The 22,146-nt window shown below is 35.2% G+C and overlaps 1 protein-coding gene and 1 non-coding gene across 2 annotated transcripts in view; both read left to right on the top strand.

Moving 5' to 3' along the window:
• KPNA4 (karyopherin subunit alpha 4) overlaps window positions 1–21,549 on the top strand; it is a 58,791-nt gene extending 37,242 nt beyond the window's left edge. The window contains exons 9-17 of the mRNA XM_024563233.4: window positions 1,213–1,382; window positions 1,486–1,530; window positions 4,875–5,006; window positions 6,997–7,125; window positions 8,514–8,618; window positions 11,334–11,405; window positions 14,644–14,806; window positions 17,341–17,435; window positions 19,563–21,549. Coding sequence (XP_024419001.1) covers window positions 1,213–1,382; window positions 1,486–1,530; window positions 4,875–5,006; window positions 6,997–7,125; window positions 8,514–8,618; window positions 11,334–11,405; window positions 14,644–14,806; window positions 17,341–17,435; window positions 19,563–19,661 — 1,010 coding nt within the window. The 3' untranslated portion in view covers window positions 19,662–21,549. The remainder of the gene's footprint in view (window positions 1–1,212; window positions 1,383–1,485; window positions 1,531–4,874; window positions 5,007–6,996; window positions 7,126–8,513; window positions 8,619–11,333; window positions 11,406–14,643; window positions 14,807–17,340; window positions 17,436–19,562) is intronic.
• LOC112309600 (small Cajal body-specific RNA 7) lies at window positions 7,336–7,662 on the top strand. The gene has a single exon (XR_002975279.1). It is a non-coding gene; the product is annotated as a small Cajal body-specific RNA 7 (non-coding RNA).
• Window positions 21,550–22,146: the final 597 nt, after the last annotated feature.

Raw genomic sequence — 22,146 nt, 5'->3', positions numbered from 1 at the left:
CAGAGTTTATTCTTACAGTATTATTTATTGTATAATCTTCCATATGAACAACTGTAAACCTGTGTTTGCCCCACCCTGTGTTGCTATCAGGAATACTATCATTTGTGTATCACAGGTTCCTCTATCTTTGCTTTTAATACCAAATTTTAGATTTAGAACTATTACCGCAACATCTTGGTCTTTGATTTTTAGTTCCAGTGACATTGTAAAATTAATTAGCATACGTGGATACAAAAAGAACAAGCTTTTTATCTACAAATATTACAGGGCAAGGAAAAGTGTTTTCACTTACAGAATGTAATACTTCAACATGGCTTTTGTCCTGAAATTATGGTGACACTAGATAGAGAATTTAAATTTGGCAGTTGTCTAGGACAGTGATTTCCAAACTTTAACCAATAATCAGAGTCCTATTTATTCAAAAACAGAATCAAAAACACAGTTTGGTTTGTTAAAACACACAGTCCTGTACCTGTATATTTTCTATTTCAGTAGATCTGAGATAGAGCCCAATCGGGTGTTGGTTCTCCCCACCCCACCCCCTTTTTCCTTTACTTAATTTTCTGAGTACATAGAGTAATTTATAGTTAATACTGTTTTTTAAATTTTTATTTATTGACTTTTAGAGAGAGAGAGAAACATCAATTTGTTGTTCCTCTGATTTATGCATTTAGTGGTTGATTCTTTTGTGTGCCCTGACCAGGGATCGAACCCACAACCTTGGCGTATTGGGACAACATTCTAACCAACTGAAATACCTGGCCAGGGCTATAGTTAATACTCTCAGTGCTCTGATATTTGTTCATCAGTATAAATTCTACAAATATTTTATCTCTAGTGGTATTTTTGTATATCTTTTTATTACGTGAAAGTTTGTTAAACTGAGATTGCCATTAAAAGAAAATAAAAGCAACTGTTCTCTGTTTGCAAAGTATTTTAAAGACTCCTTAGGCTTCTGTCGTTTAGATGGCATAAAAATACTTTATATAATGTGTGAATAATGTGCAAAAAATAACTGAGTACCTTACATTGTTCTGTTCACTCAGAGACCGAAAATGTGAACTTGGTTATTATTATCTACAATATTTACACAAAACTGAATAGTATAACTGGTTAAAATACAGAAAGTAGCATATTGAACCCAGCACTTTGGTTTTTGAATTGCTTATTATCAACATATTTTATTGACTTAATAAATCCTTCTTCCTACAGGTGATGGGCCACAGTGTAGAGATTATGTCATAAGTCTTGGAGTTGTGAAACCTTTACTTTCCTTCATAAGTCCATCTATTCCTATAACATTCTTAAGAAATGTTACTTGGGTTATGGTCAACTTATGTCGACACAAAGACCCACCACCCCCAATGGAAACCATTCAGGAGGTAAACAAGTGTTTTTTGTTTTTGTTTTTAAACTAAAGTAGGTATTATTATGTGTATGTATTTATCTATATGTATTTTAAAATCCATATATTTCTCTCTTCAGATTCTTCCAGCTCTTTGTGTTTTAATTCATCACACAGACGTAAATGTGAGTAAATGCTTCATATATTTTTATGTGTGTGTGTTTGTATGTGTCTTAGGGCTCCCCCATGACGTAGGGGCGAAAAGGTTACACTGGACATCATGTCAGTGTACTTTATCAGATTTTTCCATTTCAAGATCTAATACATAGTTTGGCATTTCTGTATTTACTGTGTTTACTTACATCACTAAGCGTAAATTCAGTGAAGAAGTCAAGCCTCTTATTTTGGTCTGAACAATAAAGTATATGTACACATATATCAGTGTTGTAGAACTTGCATTGAAAGCTCTTTGATTGTTCATCACCTGTTTATGGAAGCTAATTTTGATAGCCTGGCCAATAAGAGAATATATACACCAGGTATTTTTGTTTTAAAAAAAGAGAAATATTTAGAATTTATACATAACTTCTCATTCATATACATAACTCCAAACCATGGACATGATTTGCTCTTCAATTTTATTTTTTCTCTATTTCTCCTTATATAGTGACCTTGGTAGTGGCTTCACTTGGTATAGAGATAATTCTTGAACTCCAGACAATAAGAAAAATAATCAGTGCAGACTAGGTTTTAAACATAATGAATATGTCATACTCATTCTTATTAATACAGATAGCAAAGGAAAAAGCAACTCAGGAAGTATAAATGAGGTGGAAAACTACCCTGACTGCTTCTAAAACTAGTGTGGCCTTAAATGTGTTAGAAAAGCTAGAAGTAGCCCTGGCTGGTGTGGCTCAGTGGATTGAGTGCCATCCTACAAACCAAGGGGTTGCTGGTTCAATTCCCAGTCAGGGTTCATGCCTGGGTTGCGAGCCAGATTCCTTGGTGCGGGGAATGAGAGAGGCAACCACACATTGACGTTTCTCTCCCTCTCTTCTTCCTTTCCCCTCTCTAAAAATAAAGTAAGATCTTTAAAAAAGAAAAGAAAAGCTAGAAATATACATAATGGGTAAAGGAAATCACATGGATAAAATGCATGCCAACAATCAGGAACTTGTGTGATTCTTTAAAAACAGTTTGGTATGATGACCAGTGTTTGATAAGCTGTTCCATTCCTTTACAGTTTCTAGGGTAATGCTATTTTGCCAGGATATCTCTAAAACGTATGGAACGAATTAAACTTAGAATTATACTACATGAAGCAGTGACATAATGTACAAAACTCATTAGATGAATGAGTGTTCTCTAACGATATTTTTTTGTAGCTCCAGGTAGTCTAGGATCTTTAAAAAAATGTAAGCATTTTTTGCTTTTGCCTCCTTATAGCCAAAGACTTTGATAAAATTATAAATGAATAAAAACAAAACTGGGCCCTGACAGGTGTGACGCAGGAAAGCGAAAGGTTGTGGGTTCGATTCCTAGTCAGGGCACATGCCTAAGTTGTGGATTCATTCCTGGTTGGAACCCCATCAGTGTTTCTCTCTTACATTAATGTTTCTCTCCTCTTTCTCCCTCCCACCCACTCTCTCTATAAATAGGTAGGTAGATAGATACATACATAGTTTATACATATACATGAGGGGGGATCCCCATAAAACTGGAATTATCTTCTGGAGGGGCAGTCCTCTTGTACAGGTTTTCTGTGCTAGGTGAATGTTCTAGAACCCCATCTGTATCAGTGTACTAGCTGGCATTGTGAGAGGCTGTGTTCAGCTTCAGTGACTATTTTGTGAAGATACTTCCAATGCCTTTGCCCATTTCATGAGGGGTGATATATGAGCACACCTGCCCACACTGCACTGAGTGTTCAGCAGTTTTTGACCAAAAATGGCATGACCCCCGTGCCCCACCCTCCCTACTCACCCAGTCTTGCCCTGAGCAACTTTTTATTTTTGTTTCCCTGGATGAAAAAAAGTCCTCAGTGAGAAATGTTTTGCCAATGTAGAAGAGATGAAACAAAAAAATGGCAGAAATACTAAAAGGCATCAAAATTGACAAGTTGACAAATTCAAAAACTTTTGAGCAGTGGAAAAAACGTCTCAATGGGTGTATTACATCCAATGGAAAGTACTTAGAAGGTGACTGAAGTTTAAACATGTCAGAATAAATGCACAACTTTTTATAAATTCTGGAAGTTTTTTTGAGTCCTCTTCATTCATAGACAGACAGAACTATAGATATTTTAAAAAAACAAAACTTCCACAATCATAAATGAAACACTGAAACTACACTGAAGTTGTAGTTAGGAAACTTACCATGGAATATTAAATTTGTTACAAAAAGTATATGTGAGATCATGTCTGACTTAAATTGTGATTTTGATAAGCACTATGTATATGAATTTGGTCATTTGGTATTTTGTTTTTACATTAAAAATATTTGTAGTTTGTTAAATTCCTGAAAGGAGCAATGGCAAAGTGATATATCCTCCTTCTAGGAGATTGTTGGATGTTTTAAACATAACATTGGTTTAGAATTTAAAAGGTTTCAGACTTCTCTGGCTTGTCTTTTGACACAGAGTCCCTATTTCATAAAAGCTTGGAAAATTCCAGGACCAATTTTTATTCTTGTGTCATAGTTAACTGTATTTTTATGTAGTAGTTTAACAGTTGTTTGTCATACTTCCTTTTGGCCATAACCTCTAATTAGGACTTAAATACAAAAAAGATGAAACACAATGGCCAGATATAATTTGAAATTATAATTTTTTAATATAAGGTATAGGGGCTATCTCTCTCTTTTTTCTTTTTTAACCTAGAACATGGCTTTTTGACTGTTGCTCTCACAGGTTGCTTTTAATGTCTTGCTCTATAGCTGTGGGAGACTTCCACTATTTGGAAAGTTGCCTCTGGTTTTATAAGGCAAACCAAACTGGTTGGAGAAGATGAAACTACTATAATCCTAATACTGGAGTATTGGTTTTGGACATACCCACATGGTAGTAATGATACTAGAGAACACCTTGAATATATCCATCTAGCCCAGATGTTTGGAACCACTTTGTATGCTAGATGCATGTATTCTTTCCAACTATATACATTTACTATAATATCTTTAGACCTGTTATCCCTCAGTCTGAGCATTTTGGTAAAAAGAATGTCTTTTTCTTCTATTTTATGTGATATGTAGTGTGTTTGTATCTTAATGAATTAAGATTGGATATTAATCTGTGATAGGGATGGATCATAATTAACCTAAACATTCTGAATATGACCTAAAGATGTATTTAGTTGGTACAGACACTCAAAGATGATGATATTTAGTGTAACAAAGATTAAGATTCCAGTTAATTGAGGCAAGAGAAAAAGAAAGACCATAATAGGACAATCAGAGATTAGTCTGTATGGTAAAGGATTATTAAAATGAGAAAATATTTAAAAGCTATTTGAATTTTTGTTTTATTTATTAGATATTGGTAGATACAGTCTGGGCCCTCTCTTACCTTACTGATGCTGGCAATGAACAGATACAGATGGTAATAGACTCTGGAATAGTCCCTCATTTGGTTCCTCTGCTCAGCCACCAGGAAGTTAAAGTTCAGGTGAGTTTGTTGTTGATAAAAATGTAAGTTTTTCTTATCACTAACTGCTTTGAGGTAACATTCAAAAATAGACAATGAAGTAGAATCAAGAGTCCAAAAATAAGCCCATGCATTTATGATCAATTTATTTTCAACAAGGGTGCCAAGGAAATTCAGTGAGCAAAGAGAAGTCTATTCAACAAGTAATGCTGAGACTACAGGATCTCCATATGTGAAAGAATGAAGTTGATGCCCTGGATGGGTGACCCAGTTGGTTAGAGTGTCATTCTGTACACTTCAGTACACTCAAAAGGTTGCAGGTTTGATTCCTGGTCGGGGCACATACCTAGGTTGCAGGTTTGATTCTGGTTGGGACACGTATAGGAGGCAACCAGTCAATGTTCTCTCTCACATCAATGTTTTTTTCTCTCTTTCTCACTCTCTCTTTCCCAGCTCTCTAAAATCAATAAACATATCCTTACGTGAAATAGCTTACAGTGGGTCAAACACCTAAATGTAAGAGCTAAAAGTATAAACTACTTAGAAGAAAAAGATAGGTCTAAATTTTCATGACCTTCAATTAGGCAGTAGCTTCTTAGATATGACACTGCAAGCAACCAAGAAAAAACTTAGATAAGAAAACAGACTTGTATCTAAAATATAGAAACAACTCCTTCAGCCGAAAAATAAAAAGACAAATAACAATTTAAAAAGGGACAAAACATTTAAATACAATTTTCCCAAGAGGACATACAAATGGTCAGTAATCATTAAGAAAATTCAAATCAAAGCCACAAGGAAATAGCACTTCATATCTATCAGGATGGCTATAATTCAAAAAACAGTAACAGGTGTTTGCAAGGATGTAGAGAAAGTGGAATCCTCATACACTGCTGTTGGGATTATAAAATGTTACAGCCTCTTTGGAATATAGTTTGACAGTACCTCAAAGTGTTAGACATAGAGTTATTATGTGACCCAGCAATTTCACTCTCATGTATGTACTTAAGAGAACTGAAAACACATTTTCAGATTACAAGTGTGTACACAAATGTTCATGGCAGTATTCTTTACATCCAAAAAGTGTAAACAATCCAAATGTCCATCAACTAACAAATGGTTAAATAAAATAAGGAATGTCCATATAGTGCAAATTATTTAGCCACAAAAAGGAATGAAATATGATATATGCTACAACATGGATGGACCTTAAAAGTATTATGTTATGTGAAAGAATCCAAATCAAAAGACCATCTACTGTTTTATTCCAGTTATATGAAATGTCTAGAATAGGCAAATCCACAGGAACAGGCATAGTGTGTTTGCCAGCAACCTGGGAGTGGGGGCAATGGTAATTACTGCTAATGGATCCAGATATCCTTCTCTGGGTTGATGAAAATGTTCTGGAATTACATACTAGTTATGGTTGCACAACTTTAAATATACTAAAAACAACTAAATTGTTCACTTTGAAAGGATGAATTTTGTTATGTAAATTATACTCAATTTAAAAAAAAAACCTGTGTGGTTTGTCTTGTAGAAGGAAAAATTAGCCAAAAAATATCTTTAAGTACTATAACTAAAGAAAATAATTGATAATTCAAATTCATATGAATAGTGAAATCTCATATATTAAACAGATTCCTGTTTTCCTTCCAAAAGGCACTATGGTTTTGTTAACTTAATGAGACACTAAACCTAAACCTAAAATTTAAGGTAGTACTGCCTTCTTTTATGGCCCTAATTACTATCTAAAATTATCCTTCTTATTTATTTATTGACTGACTTCTACAGTAATGTAAGCTTCATAAGAGTTGGGGTTTGTGTCCTGTTCATGTCCTATTCACTCATCTGTTTCTAAGTCAATGTCTAACACAGCTTGTTAAGAAAGAATTAGGTTGGCATGAATGAATGAATGAATCTATCTTTCATAATCTACCTAACATACATCTGTGGTAAGAAGGAATATTTCACATAGAACAGCATTTCATTAAGTCTTTTTGTGTTTCAGACTGCTGCACTTCGAGCTGTGGGCAACATTGTCACTGGAACTGATGAGCAAACACAAGTAGTTTTGAACTGTGATGCTCTGTCACATTTCCCAGCACTTCTGACACATCCCAAAGAGAAAATTAATAAAGTAAGTATTTTTAAATACTATTTAATAAATGACATACAAAATGTCAGTACTTTTCATTTGTGAAGTCAAGGACTCATAACTGCCCATAATATTATTAATATAAACTGCCATTTAGACATCAAGAGAACGTAAAATATTTTACTCTTTGTAACATGGATTAGTATGATTTTCCATGAATAAATAAATTACAAACTGCAAATTTGGCTCTCTTGGAAATGATGAAATAAAGATAATTGGGTGCTGAATGTTGTATGATTGGAAATTTTTCATATCTAAGTTAAGTAATTAATCTAGGTTTAATATTTTATAGATAGTAATAGAGTGTGTGCGTGTGTGTGTGTGCTTGTGGAGGCTATGGAAAGGGGGCACTGATTGGTGATGCTGATATTGGAGTGCATCTGAGGCTGTTGTAGACATACATGGGTTATTGATTACAACATTGCCGATGATTATAACCCAAGAACAGCTCACCTAAGTAGCCTAGCACCCTAAAATCTTTAACAGGTTCATTAAACATGGTCCTGTGATCTGATCCAAAAGAGCCTACTGCACACTAGCTAATATTAACAGTTTTTAGAGTAAAACTTGTTTACTAGTTTCTTAAAATAGAGAAAATGTTTTCCTTTAGTAAATTGATAAATCTATTAAGTTTGATAAATTAGAGTAATGTCCTGCATAGGATATTGAGTAGATATTTTGCCTTGTTTCATGCTACTTGTGGTTTCAGTGTGCATTTATTTATGAAACTTGTACTCACAAAAAAACCAAACCTGTAATCTTGGCTAAAGTAACCCTGCTGTGGTATAAAGGATAGCATAAAAAGATCATTAAGGTAGACCAGTAAAGGAATCAAATATCTGCTTCTGCTTTAGTTTTTGAGAGACTTGGTGCAGTAAATGACTATTTACAAATAAGTATATTAATATAAACCACTATTTCATTTTTTCATGTCTCAGTTATCATGGATAATTGAGATTTACGTACTCTGGCTAGGACTCAATCAGAATAGAGAGTAAAGCACATTATATGAAGAGGATGCTGAATCTTGTTTACAATAGTTTAGGACTTGTATTTGTGTTACAGCCTTAGATTCCTTAGTTATTTGTTCAACCAATTTTCTTTTGAGTCTTACCGTTCACGAAAATGTTTTCAAGAACTCTCTATTAGGATTAGTTCATTATGACTTGGATTGGGACAATTAGCAATTTGTCCACAGAAAATAGAAAAGGGATATAAAGGAGTTAAGATTCCTAAAATTTTTATTATGGAACTCACTCCATAATAAAATCCATAATAAAATTTGGACATTGTAGTAAACATGTTTTTTCTTAGTTCAGATGCAAATTTTATTTTTTAATGAGAAATATTGAAGGAGTCTTGTTCTACAGGAAGCAGTGTGGTTCCTCTCTAACATCACTGCAGGAAATCAGCAGCAGGTTCAGGCAGTGATTGATGCCAATCTTGTCCCAATGATAATACACCTTTTGGATAAGGTAAGAAAGTCATCTTTTATATATCTGAGTAAAAGTAAAGGGGCTTAAATTTAACAAATTATGTGAATATATACTTCTTATTTAATTAAAACCTATATAGTTGGCATAAATGCTATACCAAAGTGGTATTAATATTAAAACTTTCAAACCCATAAGTTTTTATATATAAGAAACATTTCTTTTTAGGACCCCTTGACCCTTCTGTATCATTCTTTTATTAGAATTACTGTTACCCTGGGATTTATTAAACATTCGTATTATTACTGCTGATTATACATGCTTAGGTATTATGCCAAAAACTTTAAATATATTACTTCATTTAATACTGTAGCTCTATGAGGTTAAGAATTATCTCCATTTGACAGATAAGGAAACTATGGTATAGACAAATAAATTACCCAAGATTAAACTGCAAGTAATCATATGCTATATTATATCTCATGATTATATTAATGTTTGGGAAAGAGACATTTTAAAATGTCACAATCGCCCTGGCTAGTATGGCTCATTTGGTTGGATCATGGTCCTAGCCAAAGGATTATGGGTTCAATTTCTGATCAGGGCACACGTCTAGGTTGCTGCCCTGATCCGTTGTCCGGGCTCCTGTGATCCCCGTCTGGGCAATTGTTTGAGGCAACCAGTCAATGTTTCTCTCTCACCCTTCCCCTCTCTCTCTAAAAAAAGCAATAAAAAAAATGTCCCTGGGTGAGGATTAAAAAAAAAAGTCAGAATCACAGCATGGGGTTTTTTTCCTGAACTTTGATCTATAATTAAAGAGAAAAATATTTCTAACTTATTTTTCTACAAACTGGTAGTAGAAGCTACTTTCATATAAACTGGTAGAGTAGGCTTAGTTTGTTAGGCAAGAATACTTATGCACTACTCTGTACTTCTAGTGATTCACGTTAGGAGACATGTTCTATTTCTCATACTTTTAATGATACTAAGATTAATGAGTGAGCTCAGGTGTTTGCAGCCTATACCAGCTGATTATTATAAAACTAGACATCAGTCCTTCACATACTGGTTTTTAGGCATTTATCAATGATCATTGCTTGGATCCCTATTTTACTAGGAACTACAAAATGCTGGTTTTCTAATTTTGTCATCATTTATATATTAGCCATTATTCGTCAGTAAAGAGCTTTTGCTTATCAGCTATTAGTTTACACGAGAACATATTTTATATAGCAGTGGCAAGATAAATGTTTGATTTTTGCTCATTACTCAATTTTCACAATGGCATGGTTTCCTAACAATCGCAAAAGGAGACTAAGGTGGAATTTTTAGTGTTGTTATGACATTATGGAGATATATATAAATAGATACATATATATTTTGTAAGTTTTAGTCCATTATAGTTCTCTCAGACACCAGTTTGTTCCCTGACGAATAGGAAGCTCTTAAATTTGGTCTGTGTTTTTTTTATTTTGCATCACCTTGTAGTTTTTGAGAGCTTCCTTCCTTTTGGATATGACATAATTCCCTGGTATCAAGACTGGGACAAGACTTACCTTGTATATTTTCTGACCTAGGCCTTGAATGAACTATTTCTCCAGGGTGTCCTGGTTCCTTTTTGTAGGGAATGGTATTTAAGGATTATAGTTCATGTACTAAGGATGATCATTGCTATAAAGTTGTCATTGCTTCTAGGCCTGAGTGAACAAAATAGGGGATGGTGTATTTTTTTAGAAAGTGGAAAGGTGTATTGTAATGTGAATATGAGAATTCATGAAAAATAAATCATGAATGAAAGGAAGCTATTGGATATTACTGGGTATTTAAGATAACAGTGATTTTATTATCACTTCTTGCATTTTATGTTTTCATTTCTCTTATGCTGGAAATCTTCCTGAAAAAATTGAGGCTATATTGAGAAATATAATATAAAATCTATCAAAATAACAAGACCATACAGCCAGTAATGACATGACTACTCCATTTTTTTATTTTTTATTTATTTTTTTTATCCTCACCTGAGGACATGCTTATTGATTTTGATATTTTATCTTTCTTTTTTAGAAAAAGGGGAAGGGAGGGAGAGAAACATTGATGTGAGAGAGAAACACCAATCTGTTGCCTCTCATATGCAACCAACCAGTGACCAAACCCACACAACCTAGGCATGTGCTCAGGCTGGGAATCGAACTCATGACCCTTCAGTTTAATGGGATGACGCTCCATTCAACTGAGCCACACTGGCCAGGGCATAACTACTCCATTTTTTTTTTATTAGTTTTTGGTTTGTTCCTCCATTGTTTCCTCTTTAAATAAAAGCAAATGCCTATGTATGTGCCTATTCCCACCCTACCATATATTCTTCTTGCATCGCTTTTTTATTTTTATTTATTTTATTTATTTTTAAAGAGGGAAAAGGAAGGAGAAAAAGAGGGAGACAGGTATCAGTGTGCAACAGAAACATCAATTGGTTGCCTCTTTCTTACACACCCCCAACCAAGGACCTGACCTGCAACCCAGGCTTGTGCCTTGACTGGGAAAATTGAACCAGCGACATTTGTTCATAGGATGGAATTCAACCCACTGAGCCACACCAGCCAGGGCCAAAGGGCTATCTTAATAAGTAAAAATTATATGTGCCTATAGAAAAGCTAGCAGTAAACCTGTGCAAATATCCAGTAGTTGAAAAATTATTTCAAAAAACATCTTTCCAGTTTACTTTATATTGCAGTTTGTATCCTTTGCTTTGTGTTGCAGGGGGATTTTGGCACTCAGAAAGAAGCTGCTTGGGCCATAAGTAACTTAACAATTAGTGGGAGGAAAGATCAGGTAAGTTCAGTCTTTCTTATTTCTCAAAACTGGTTAAATAACAGTACAGATAATTTAAGTTTTAGATTTCAGTAAATCATAATTTAAAATAATAGTAAGAAAACAGACAATCTGATTTTAAATATGAAAGTGTCACCTTGACCTCCTTTAGAAATGTTTCATCTTCTAAAGTGTTCCTTTAGAAGATGAGAAGTGTTCCCTTCCCAACTTCTTGATCTACAAGAATTTTCTATTGCATGGTAAGATTGAGGACTTAAGTCAGGGTTGGGGTTTTGTTTTGTTTTGTTTCGTTTCGTTTTGAGGTTTTTTTGGTTTTGTTTTTGCTTTATAACAGTATTAATTTTTAAAAGGGGACTTTTTTGGTTAATTGGACAGAATGAAACTGCCTCTCATATTCTCCTAACAAATTAACAAAAATTTACCAGCCACTTGGTAGGCACTAAAGTCAACCAAAAGGCTGGGAGTACAAATTAGAGGAATGAGAGGTGCCTAGGGCATAAAATTTAGAGAGTCACGCACTCTCAAAGTGTGCAGGTGATAGAGCTCAACATTGTGCCTACTGGCAAAATAAAATGTGTTTTAATGGTCCAAAAAAGATATGTTTCACAGATAGTTACAAGAGTGATTTGGAGCTGATAAACAATAAACTGATAATTATCACAAATAAGTTGTAGACTGGTGGTGAGCAGTGAATCCACTTAAATAGGAATACTGAGCACAGTATATAATATACAGGGAAATAGTAACAATATAAAAGTGATAGAAAAATATTATGAAAATATTACAGAAGCAGTAGAATAGTGAATCGAAGGGGGCCAGGTATATGAGAATGGTAAGTGTGATAATACTAAAGAGTCAGTGGATACTCTCACATTAAACAGTTAGTAGTTTTTAGAAAAAATATCCAACCTTTTAACTGGTGTTACAATTTCTTAATCTTAAAGGGAAAAGGATCTTTGAAAGTATTCCATATGGCACAGAAATGTTTCATAGGAAATTGAGTGATTCATTCACTTTCACTTAATTTTTTTTAATATATTTTATTGATTATGCTATTACATTGTCCCATTTTTTTTCTTCCCTTTATTCCCCTCCCACCAGCATCCCCCCCCAACCCCCCACCTTAGTTCATGTCCATGGGTCGTACATATAAGTTCTTTGGCTTTTCCATTTCCTATATACTACTCTTAACCTCCCCCTGTCTTATTTGGTACCTACTATTTATGATTCTTATTCTCTGTACCTTTCCCCATTCTCCCCTCTCCCCCTCCCCACTGATAACCCTCTGTGTGATCTCCATTTCCGTGATTTTGTTCCTGTTCTATTGTTTGCTTTGTTTTTGTTTTAGGTTCATTTGTTGATAGTTGTGAGTTTGTTGTCATTTTACCGTTCATAGTTTTGATCATCTTTTTCTTAGATAAGTCCCTTTAACATTTCATATAATAAGGGCTTGGTGATGATGAACTCCTTTAATTTGACCTTATCTGAGAAGCACTTTCTCTGCCCTCCCATTCTGAATGATAGCTTTGGTGGGTACAATAATCTTGGATGTAGGTCCTTGCCTTTCATGACTTTGAATACTTCTTTCCAGCTCCTTGCCTGCAAGGTTTCTTTTGAGAAATCAGCTGATAGTCCTATGGGAACTCCTTCGTAGGTAACTGCTGCTTTTAAGATTCTCTCCTTATCTTTAATCTTAGGTAACGTAATTATGATGTGCCTTGGTATGTGCTTCCTTAGATCCAACTTCTTTGGGACTCTCTGAGCTTCCTATACTTTCTGGCAGTCTATTTCCTTTGCCACATTGGGGAAGTTCTCCATTATTTTTTGAAATAAGTTTTCAGTTTCTTGCTCATCCTGTTCTCCTCTGGCAGCCCTGTGATTTGGATGTTGGAATGTTTAAAGTTTTCCTGTAGGTTCCTAAGCCTCCTCATTTTTTTGAATTACTATTTTTTAAAGATGTTATTTATTTCTTTTAGAGAGAGGGGAAGGGAGGGAGAAAGAGAGGGAAAGAAACATCAATGGGTGATTGCCTCTTGTACACCCTCAACTGGGGCCCCAGCCTGCATCCCAGGCATGTGCCCTGACTGGGGATCGAACCAGTGACCTTTCAGTTTGCAGGCCAGCACTCAGTCTACTGAGCCACACCATCCAGGGCTGAATTCTTGTTTTTTCATTCTGTTCTGGTTGAATGTTTTTCTTCCTTCTGCTCCATATCATTTATTTGAGTCCTGGTTTCCTTCCAGTCAGTGTTGGTTCCCTGTATGTTTTTCTCTGTTTTACTTTGCATAACCTTCACTTTTCCTTTATTTTGAGACCATACTCAACCATTTCTGTGAGCATCCTGATTACCAGTGTTTTGAACTCTGCATCTAATAGGTTGGTATCTCTTCACCACTTAGTTCTGTTTTTTGGAGCTTTGATCTGTTCTTTCATTTGGGCCATGTTTTTTTGTCTTGGTGTGCCTGTTACATAGTGTGGAGTTGAGACTTAGGTCTTCGCCACGGCAAGGCAACCCACATTGCTGCGTTGTTGCACTGTGTGTGAGGAGGGGTCTGAGAGGGAATGATGCTGCTTGCTTGGCTCTCACTGGCTTTCTGTCACTTCCTCCAGTACACACAAGCAAATTGGGCCCTTCTGGTGCTGCTTCCTGGGTGATGGGCTTGTGTAAGTTTTAGGACTCTTTGGATGTCCTCAACAAAGTCTCCTGTGAGACTGGGAGTTTCTCCCGCCACCTCAGTTCCCACAGGTTTTTACAGTCAGAGGTTTGAGGCTTTATTTCTCTGTGCTAGAACCCTAGGTGGTGTGGTCTGTCTCGCTTCCCAGTAGTTCCTCCTGGTTTATCTGCACACAAATGTAGGACCAGCAGGTCCTCTAGCTGCTGCCTTGCCACCCCCTACCAGTCTGAATAAATGTTTCTTCTTTAATTCCTTGGTTGTCAGAGTTCTGTACAGTTCCATTTTCTGGCATTTCTGGTTATTTTTTGTTTTTAAATTCATTGCTCTCCTTCTTTGTGTGAGGAGGCAAAGTGTATCTGCCTACACCTCCATCTTGGCTGGAAGTTTTAACTTTTTCTAAGTTCAAGGAAAATAAACATAGTACATGAAAAGGAAGTTAGATTAATGTAGTCTAACTTAACATGCAAGAGATGAGATCGTGTTTTCACACTTAAAATTTAAAAATCAAAATATTCCAGTGAGTTCACCTATGTTTATTATATCATGGTGTTTTTATTCTTCAGGTGGCCTACCTAATTCAACAAAATGTAATTCCACCTTTTTGCAACTTGCTGACTGTAAAAGATGCACAAGTTGTGCAAGTAGTACTGGATGGGTTAAGTAATATATTAAAAATGGCTGAAGATGAGGCAGAAACCATAGCCAATCTTATAGAAGAATGTGGAGGTAAGTTTATTATAAGCTATTATTACATATTTTAATGTTCATTTTGTAACTACATTTATTTTCTGACGAATACAGTACTTCTGTACTTCTTTGGTCCTACATAATCGAGTAACAGAATAAAGTAAATACTATGTTCTATGTGTACAGTCCTTTCAGCTTCGTGCATATGCTTAGGTAACTGAATTGCTGCTATATATTGAACAGGCCCTGTACTAAGATGCTTGGAAGTCAGTGGTAAGCAAGACACAGTTCTTGCCCTCAAGGCATGTAGTCTAGTCATACAGATAAATACGAACTGATTTAATGTGCTAATTACCCTAATAGAAATGTACAACAAAATGAAATATGTAACCCATCCTGGAAGAAGCAGGAAGTCACACCTGGGCTGGATTTTGAGAGATGAATAAGGATTAATAAAGTAAAAAGGGATGAAAGGTGTTCCAGGCAGATATAACACCATGAGTGAAGTCTGAGGTGAGAAATAGCATTCAGCAAATTGTAAGTAGTTCATTATTGCTGAATCACAAAATACGGGGTAGAAACTGCCAAAAGATGAGGCTGAGACATGGCCAGTAAGCAGGTACCTCCCTGTACTCTTACAAGCTTTATAACATGGTGGATACAGTTGTACCTTGGTACTTGTCAGCTTCAGAACTGATCAAATCCTGTACTCATTGCATTTCGACAAGAAAAGAATAAATATTTCAGCATTCAGCGCTTGCTCGGGACTCGTTGCACTTGCTAGAACTTGCATAAGTCATGGCGCCGCAACACAGATGTGTTGCTGTGATACATGTGATACATGGCTGTGCATCAGAGCCACCTGGAATATAAGCAACCTCTTAGCTCTCAACTCTCACAATTAACAAGTACACAGAACATGGAGGTCTCAAATGTGGCTGTGGAACAAATTGTAAATGTCGACCTGGATAAACATAAAACTAAAGGTATTGCTGACAGAAGTTGAGAAATAAGTGAAGGGAAGGGTAATGGTAAGAGTAGGAGAACTGTGTCTTCAACTTAGTAGAGGGATCCAGAGGCTTGAAAATTACTAAGAAATAGTATTTCTAAAGTTAGTAAAATGACAAATATAATTAAAAAAGAAACCATGCATGATATCAAGTTAGGAACAGAAGATGGGAATAGTGTTAGGGAACTAATTGGGAAGTGAGTACCAGAAAATTAAAAACAGGCCTAGTTTTAAAATATTTTACTACTTTTGCTATTTTTACCCATGGAAAACATTTTAATTATTAAAAACTTATTTTTATTAAAGTAAAAATATAGATCTTAAGCAGTGCCTATCTCACTAGAGGTGAGGTCCAGGTATCCCAATGAATTTTGCCATAGGGTATGACAAGCCATTGGAAGATTTTACTTGGTAAGCCATTAGTATGTTTAAATGGAGCGTGCTTATCAGAGGAATGGGACCCACTAGAGACAGGAGACAGAAAACTGGTTAGGAAAGTATATAGTAGTTGGGCTACAATAAATGAGGACAGTAATAATGGAGACAAAGGGGATATCACAAGGTTCAAGAAATGGATAGAGCCCTGGCTGGCGTGGCTCAGTGGATTGAGTGCCAGCCTGTGAACCAAAGGATCGTGGGTTCTATTCCCAGTCAGGGCACATGCCTGGGTTGCAGGCTGGGTTCCTGATGGGGGGTGTGTGAGACAACCACACACTGATGTTTCTCTCCCTCTCTTTCTCCTTCCCTTCCCCTCTCTCTAAAAATAAGTAAATAATTTTAAAAAACAGAAACGGATAGACGGACCTGGCTGGTGTAGCTCAGTGGATTGAGCACCAGCCTGTGAACCAAAGGGTTTCAGGGTTCTATTCCCAGTCAGGCCACATGCCTGGGTTGCAGGCCAGGTCCCCAGTAGGGGGCACCCGAGAGGCAACAACCCATTGATGTTTCTCTCTTTCTCCCTCCCTTCCCCTCTCTCTAAAAATTAATAAATAAAATCTAAAAAAACAAAAAAGATTTAATTGTAGAGTATTGAAGGAAGGAGAACCTTAGGCTTTCTCTTAGAACTTCAAGCTGTTTATCATCAAAGTTAAATGCATAAAGGCAAATAACAAATTGTGTTTTAGACAGATCAACTTTTAGATAACTATGAAACATCCTGGTGATACTATCATGCAGACATGTAAATTTTATGTATCTGAAGCTCAGAAAAGAAATGAAACTTTAGATTTACAGGTCGTCAGCCTATGTTAGTAGCTCAATTTTTTAATGAAAGGGTCCCATAGGAGAATTTGTATAGAGTGAGAAATGAACAACTTTCACCATTTAAGGAGTAGAGAAAGAACATAAATGAAAGGGAAATTTCATTACTTTTCAGAGACCTTAAAATTGCAACTCCTACAAGGCAAAACCAGATCTCATTTTTAAGATTTACCTTTAGAATAAATTCCCCAAAATTTTAAATGTGCAATTCAGTGATTGGATTCTGTGGTCCCAAGATTATTATACCTTTTTTGCTATTACTTTTTAGATATTACGTTGTTTCACTTCCCAAAATCTCTTGCAGGACTGGAGAAAATCGAACAACTACAAAATCATGAAAATGAAGACATCTACAAATTGGCCTATGAGATCATCGATCAGTTCTTCTCTACAGATGATGTATTTAATAACTTTATGGCTTTTTTAGTTTTCTTAATAAATAAAAACCTGGGTGAAATAATATAAGCTAGAACATGCATGTATGTATTTTGAGGAGTGTGGAATTAAAATAGGTAAATGACAGTAAGGTCACTTATTTCAGAAACATAATAATTTCAACATTTGAAAGTCCCTTGGGGCAAGAAAGTTAATTTTTTTTTTTTTTACACTGGAGAAGTTAGGCTTTATTTTTCACTTGATGTGTCCATAGTTACATATTTTATATTGCTACTGTCATAATGTGTTTATAAACAATACAGTGGTACAAGTATATCCTGTGACAAATCCTTTGTGGCAATAATTAGTTAATCCACTATTGACTATGTTCTCACCGTTATTTTTAGTTGGTGACCAAAACTAAATATGAACATAGATAGATAAATTGAAAATAATAAATCATCAAAAAAATAAGTTTCCATATAATGTAAGGTGTAGTATACAGAAGTCTTCAGATTTGTTAGTATATGGCAACGAAATTTAAAGTATTAACTTATTTTTAGTATTGCCTTTTTGGAAAGTAAATCAATGATTAAAGCAACTGTTCCTTAGAAAATTATAAAGATTAGGTGTATCCACCAGTGAATTTCTTGAATGATTTTCTCAACTTTTTAACAAATAGCTCATAGCACAAACTTTTCCACATGATCAAAAAGGAGTAGAATATTATCAAACATTTTTTAAGCATATATTGTCCAAACATTGACCTGACAAGAACAATACCAATCATGAGCCACAAAACAACATTTTGGTTAGTGATGGACCATATATACGACAGTGGTTCCATAAGATGATAATGATGGAGCTGAAAACTTCTTATTGCCTAGTGATGTCATACACATTGTAATGTCATACCCCATTACATTACTCAGGTGAAGTTGGGGGCATGCTAGAGACAACTGATTGATGCTTCCCTCTCTTTCTCCCTCCCTTCCCGTCTCTCTGAAAATAAGTAAAATCTTTTTAAAAAATTAAAAGTTGAGAAAAAAGTATAGCACATACAATTACAGTATTAGGCTATCCCATCTAGGTTTGTGTTAGTACACTTCATGATGTTTGCACAGCAGTGAAATCACCTAACAATGCATTTCTCAGAATGTATCCCCATTGTTAATTTGATGCATGTCTGTATTGAAAAAGAAACATGTAGAATGTACTTAACACAGGGTCTGGCACAACTAACGCCCCTATTTTTTTATTACAAAATCATAAGTATGTCATTCTGTAACATAACAGTACCACTCAAGCATACCATACAACATTTTAGGTGAAATGTTCAAATCAAACTATATATTATTACCCTACCAACCACAGTCAAGCAGGCCTTACTTCTGCCAGACACTGTAGATGATTAAACTATTTAGATATCAGGTCCTTTAGATGATCGAGTCCTATTTAGAATATAATACCAGTTAAATAAATCAAAAATAAAATCTGGAAAAAGCATAGTCTTTTAACGGTAGCTTTTATCACATGTCTTTAAAGTCGGATTTTTGGAAGTCCTAATTTGCAGTTAGATATACACAAGGCCTTATGATTTCTAATACTGCAATATGCAGTTCTTTGTTACCCTCTTACATTGCAAAAATAGTTAAGATGATATGCACATTTATAGGAACTTCACTGTAGGCTCATAATTTTGTGTTAACTTCAAAAAAGAACCTTTACATATAAAGCATATAGAAGTTATTTATTATTAGCTGTTATTTAAGCCTAACTGCTATTAAAAATTTACCAAAGATTACACTTACTCTAAAAGTGGTGGCAGTAATTTTTTAATGTCATCAACTATTTTGTATTTGCCCAGATATAAGGGAAATTATAGTATCCTCTCAGTTTGAGATGTATGACCATCTTTCATTTATTACTTCTGTTTCATTTAGAAAATATTTGTCTTGCATAAACTCAAGTTTCTTCTTATTTGGGCGTCTTCTTCTTTTACAGAATGTTTCAGCTTTCTAAAGGGATGATAGGACAGTGTTGATGCTTGTCACTTCTCTCATGCTTTTTTAGGGGAAATGGCAATATTGCTATAATGCTATTTATGTATACTGTAAAACTCATCCTCATTTTTCTTCTTTTTTCCTATAGATTGATGAAGATGCTAGCCTTGTTCCAGAGGCAATACAAGGTGGAACATTTGGTTTCAATTCATCTGCCAATGTACCAACAGAAGGGTTCCAGTTTTAGAAAGATGTTGTGGAAGCTAGGTACAATGCAGCACTGAGATACATATATATACTCATATATATAAAAAGGTTTGATCCATCAAGCTTGGCTCATGGGATCTGCTGCTGCATTAAATCGGGAAAGAAAATGTGAAGATTTCATTTGGAATCACAGAAAATGCCCAAATGAAGTCAAGATGGCGAGTGGGTGCGAGTGAGAATGAGTGGCAAAATGTAATGAAAACTTTACATGAGTGCTTATTTAGGCTGATCAAAGTAAAAAGGGCTACAGGTCACAGAATTTCGGTGCCTGAGAAGGAACATTGACTTACTCTATACCAATTGAGGGGAAAGTGCAGTACCTGTCATCTTCGAGCCTTGTAAGCATAAAAGAGAATAGGATGCCCATATAAGTCAAAGGAAAATGAGCCCAGGCCTTGCTATGAAGCAATGTGTGAATGGACAGTGTTGAATGAATGTCTGGCTCAGTGGTAGAGAGCCAGGTTCATCTTTCAAATCTAGGGCTCTTCACTCACGAAGCAGACTCCTAGTCCTGGAGTGACTGTGTATGAGAGTATGGTTGTGGTGCTGTATGTGAATGCATGCAAGCTTGATTCGCCTTCAGGGGGCTGGTAACAAACCTAGTAAATCATCAAAATGAGATCATAAGTGTTAATGTACACTGGACATGAAAACAAAGACCGGTTTAGCAGCAGACATTGGTTTACTCTGCAGCCTGTGTTTTCTATTCCCCCTTCCCTTCTCCCACCCCCCTCCTTTTTTTTTTTTTTTTTTAAGTTTTTATTTACTTTACCTACTTGGCTTTTTAGTTGCTTCTCAAGTCAGAAAACTTTTCAGGAAGGTTTCCCTGTGCATTTGCACCAGATGAATGTTTGATGCTATGAAAAGTTTTCCATATCATCAAAACTAATTTGTGTAGATTTTTGCATGGAAAAAAAAATCATAAATTTCCCTCAAAATAGACTGTGTTGCAGTACACAAGTTGCCATAATAGTATAAACAGTAAAATGTGCTTTAAAAAGCCATCCTTTTCATTTTCAGAGACAACATAAAGATCTTTGCATGAGGTAAATCTACAACATAGTTCATTTTTAGATTTTGTTGAGTCCTGTAAAGAAGAAGAAAAAAGTTTCAGTTGTGGTAGAATACCGTGCTGTGTTTAAATGTTACTTGTTTTCAAACTTTGTTTTCTATGAAAATGATATGGAAACTTCTAAAATGAAATTTGGTGCATATGTACTGCTGAATAAAGACTGATGAAGAGGTTTGAATAGATGTACAAATCAAGTAATGGTTTGAACACCTTTAATAATATGCCTAATCTGTTCAATTGTTTTAGAATCTTTTTATCTTAGATGTAGGCAGCCATGAACAATCTATTTTGAGCCACTTTAGGGAGAAAACTTTGTATTTTTAAAACTTGCATAAAAGTTATGCAAGTGGTTTTTATAAATTGGAATAATACCTCAGTTTTGAGGTTATGCACACACTAAATTAAATGTGACATAAATTAATTTGTACAAAAAGAACTCTTTATAAGGTGGCTCATTGTAGGAAATCCTGTGCCTTCCCCTTCGAGCACAAGTGTTGCATGAACAACAGTTTGCTATACGAAACATACCAGATTAGCCACCATTAGCATCTATCTATACTTTGTGTTTAAAATCAACTGGTAAATCTGAAACACTGTAGAACGGATAAAAATTATTTTGTGATCATAACTCTTTGTTGAACTAGAGTATTTTTGCAGCATTCCTTGTCATCAGAAACATGGTTAAAGTTTAAAACTAGAAGCAGCAGAAAACTAGCTTGTAAAATTTATCCAAGTAGAGTGCAGGCTAGGCTGTCTTGGGGAAATAAACATTAAACTTAAGCAATGTTTTACATGGGGTGTGTGTGTGTGCTGTGTGGATTTCTTACATATTAATGTAAAATTAGTATAACTCACTGGGTTTTATTAGCTTGTTTTTCTAAGCTTTTGACCCAGAACCAACATAACAGAACATATTTTTTCAGTAGACATATTCCTGTTCTAAACCACTGCATTTGTTCAGGTGACAACCATCTATGCTTCTGCTTTCTCCCGAACCAAACAAAGGTTTTGGCCTTTCTTCATTCTTCCAGCCAAATGGGCTGAGAGAGAATTTGAGCTATATTTTAAGTATTACTATAACTTCAACATATGGCTCCAAATGATAGATTGCATACAAAGCATGGGTTTTATAGAAGATTTAAGTTACCATAAGGTGAATATAACAATACTTTGCATGATTCATGGTTTTTAGTAAACAAAAATTTGGTTCAAAGCTGATGAGGTGACAGTAGGCCAAATTATTTTATAGAATAGTTGTCCTTATCTACAAACTAGTCATAGATGATTTTAACATCTTTGAGTACAAGGGCTACCTGATGGTCTAAATCGGGTGTCAGATTCATTTTCACCAGGGGCCACATCAGCCACGCAGTTGCCTTCAAAGGGCTGAATG

Source organism: Desmodus rotundus, chromosome 2, assembly GCF_022682495.2.
Source record: "Desmodus rotundus isolate HL8 chromosome 2, HLdesRot8A.1, whole genome shotgun sequence".
Taxonomy (NCBI): Eukaryota; Metazoa; Chordata; class Mammalia; order Chiroptera; family Phyllostomidae; genus Desmodus; species Desmodus rotundus.
This window is presented reverse-complemented; position numbering and strand designations above follow the sequence as displayed.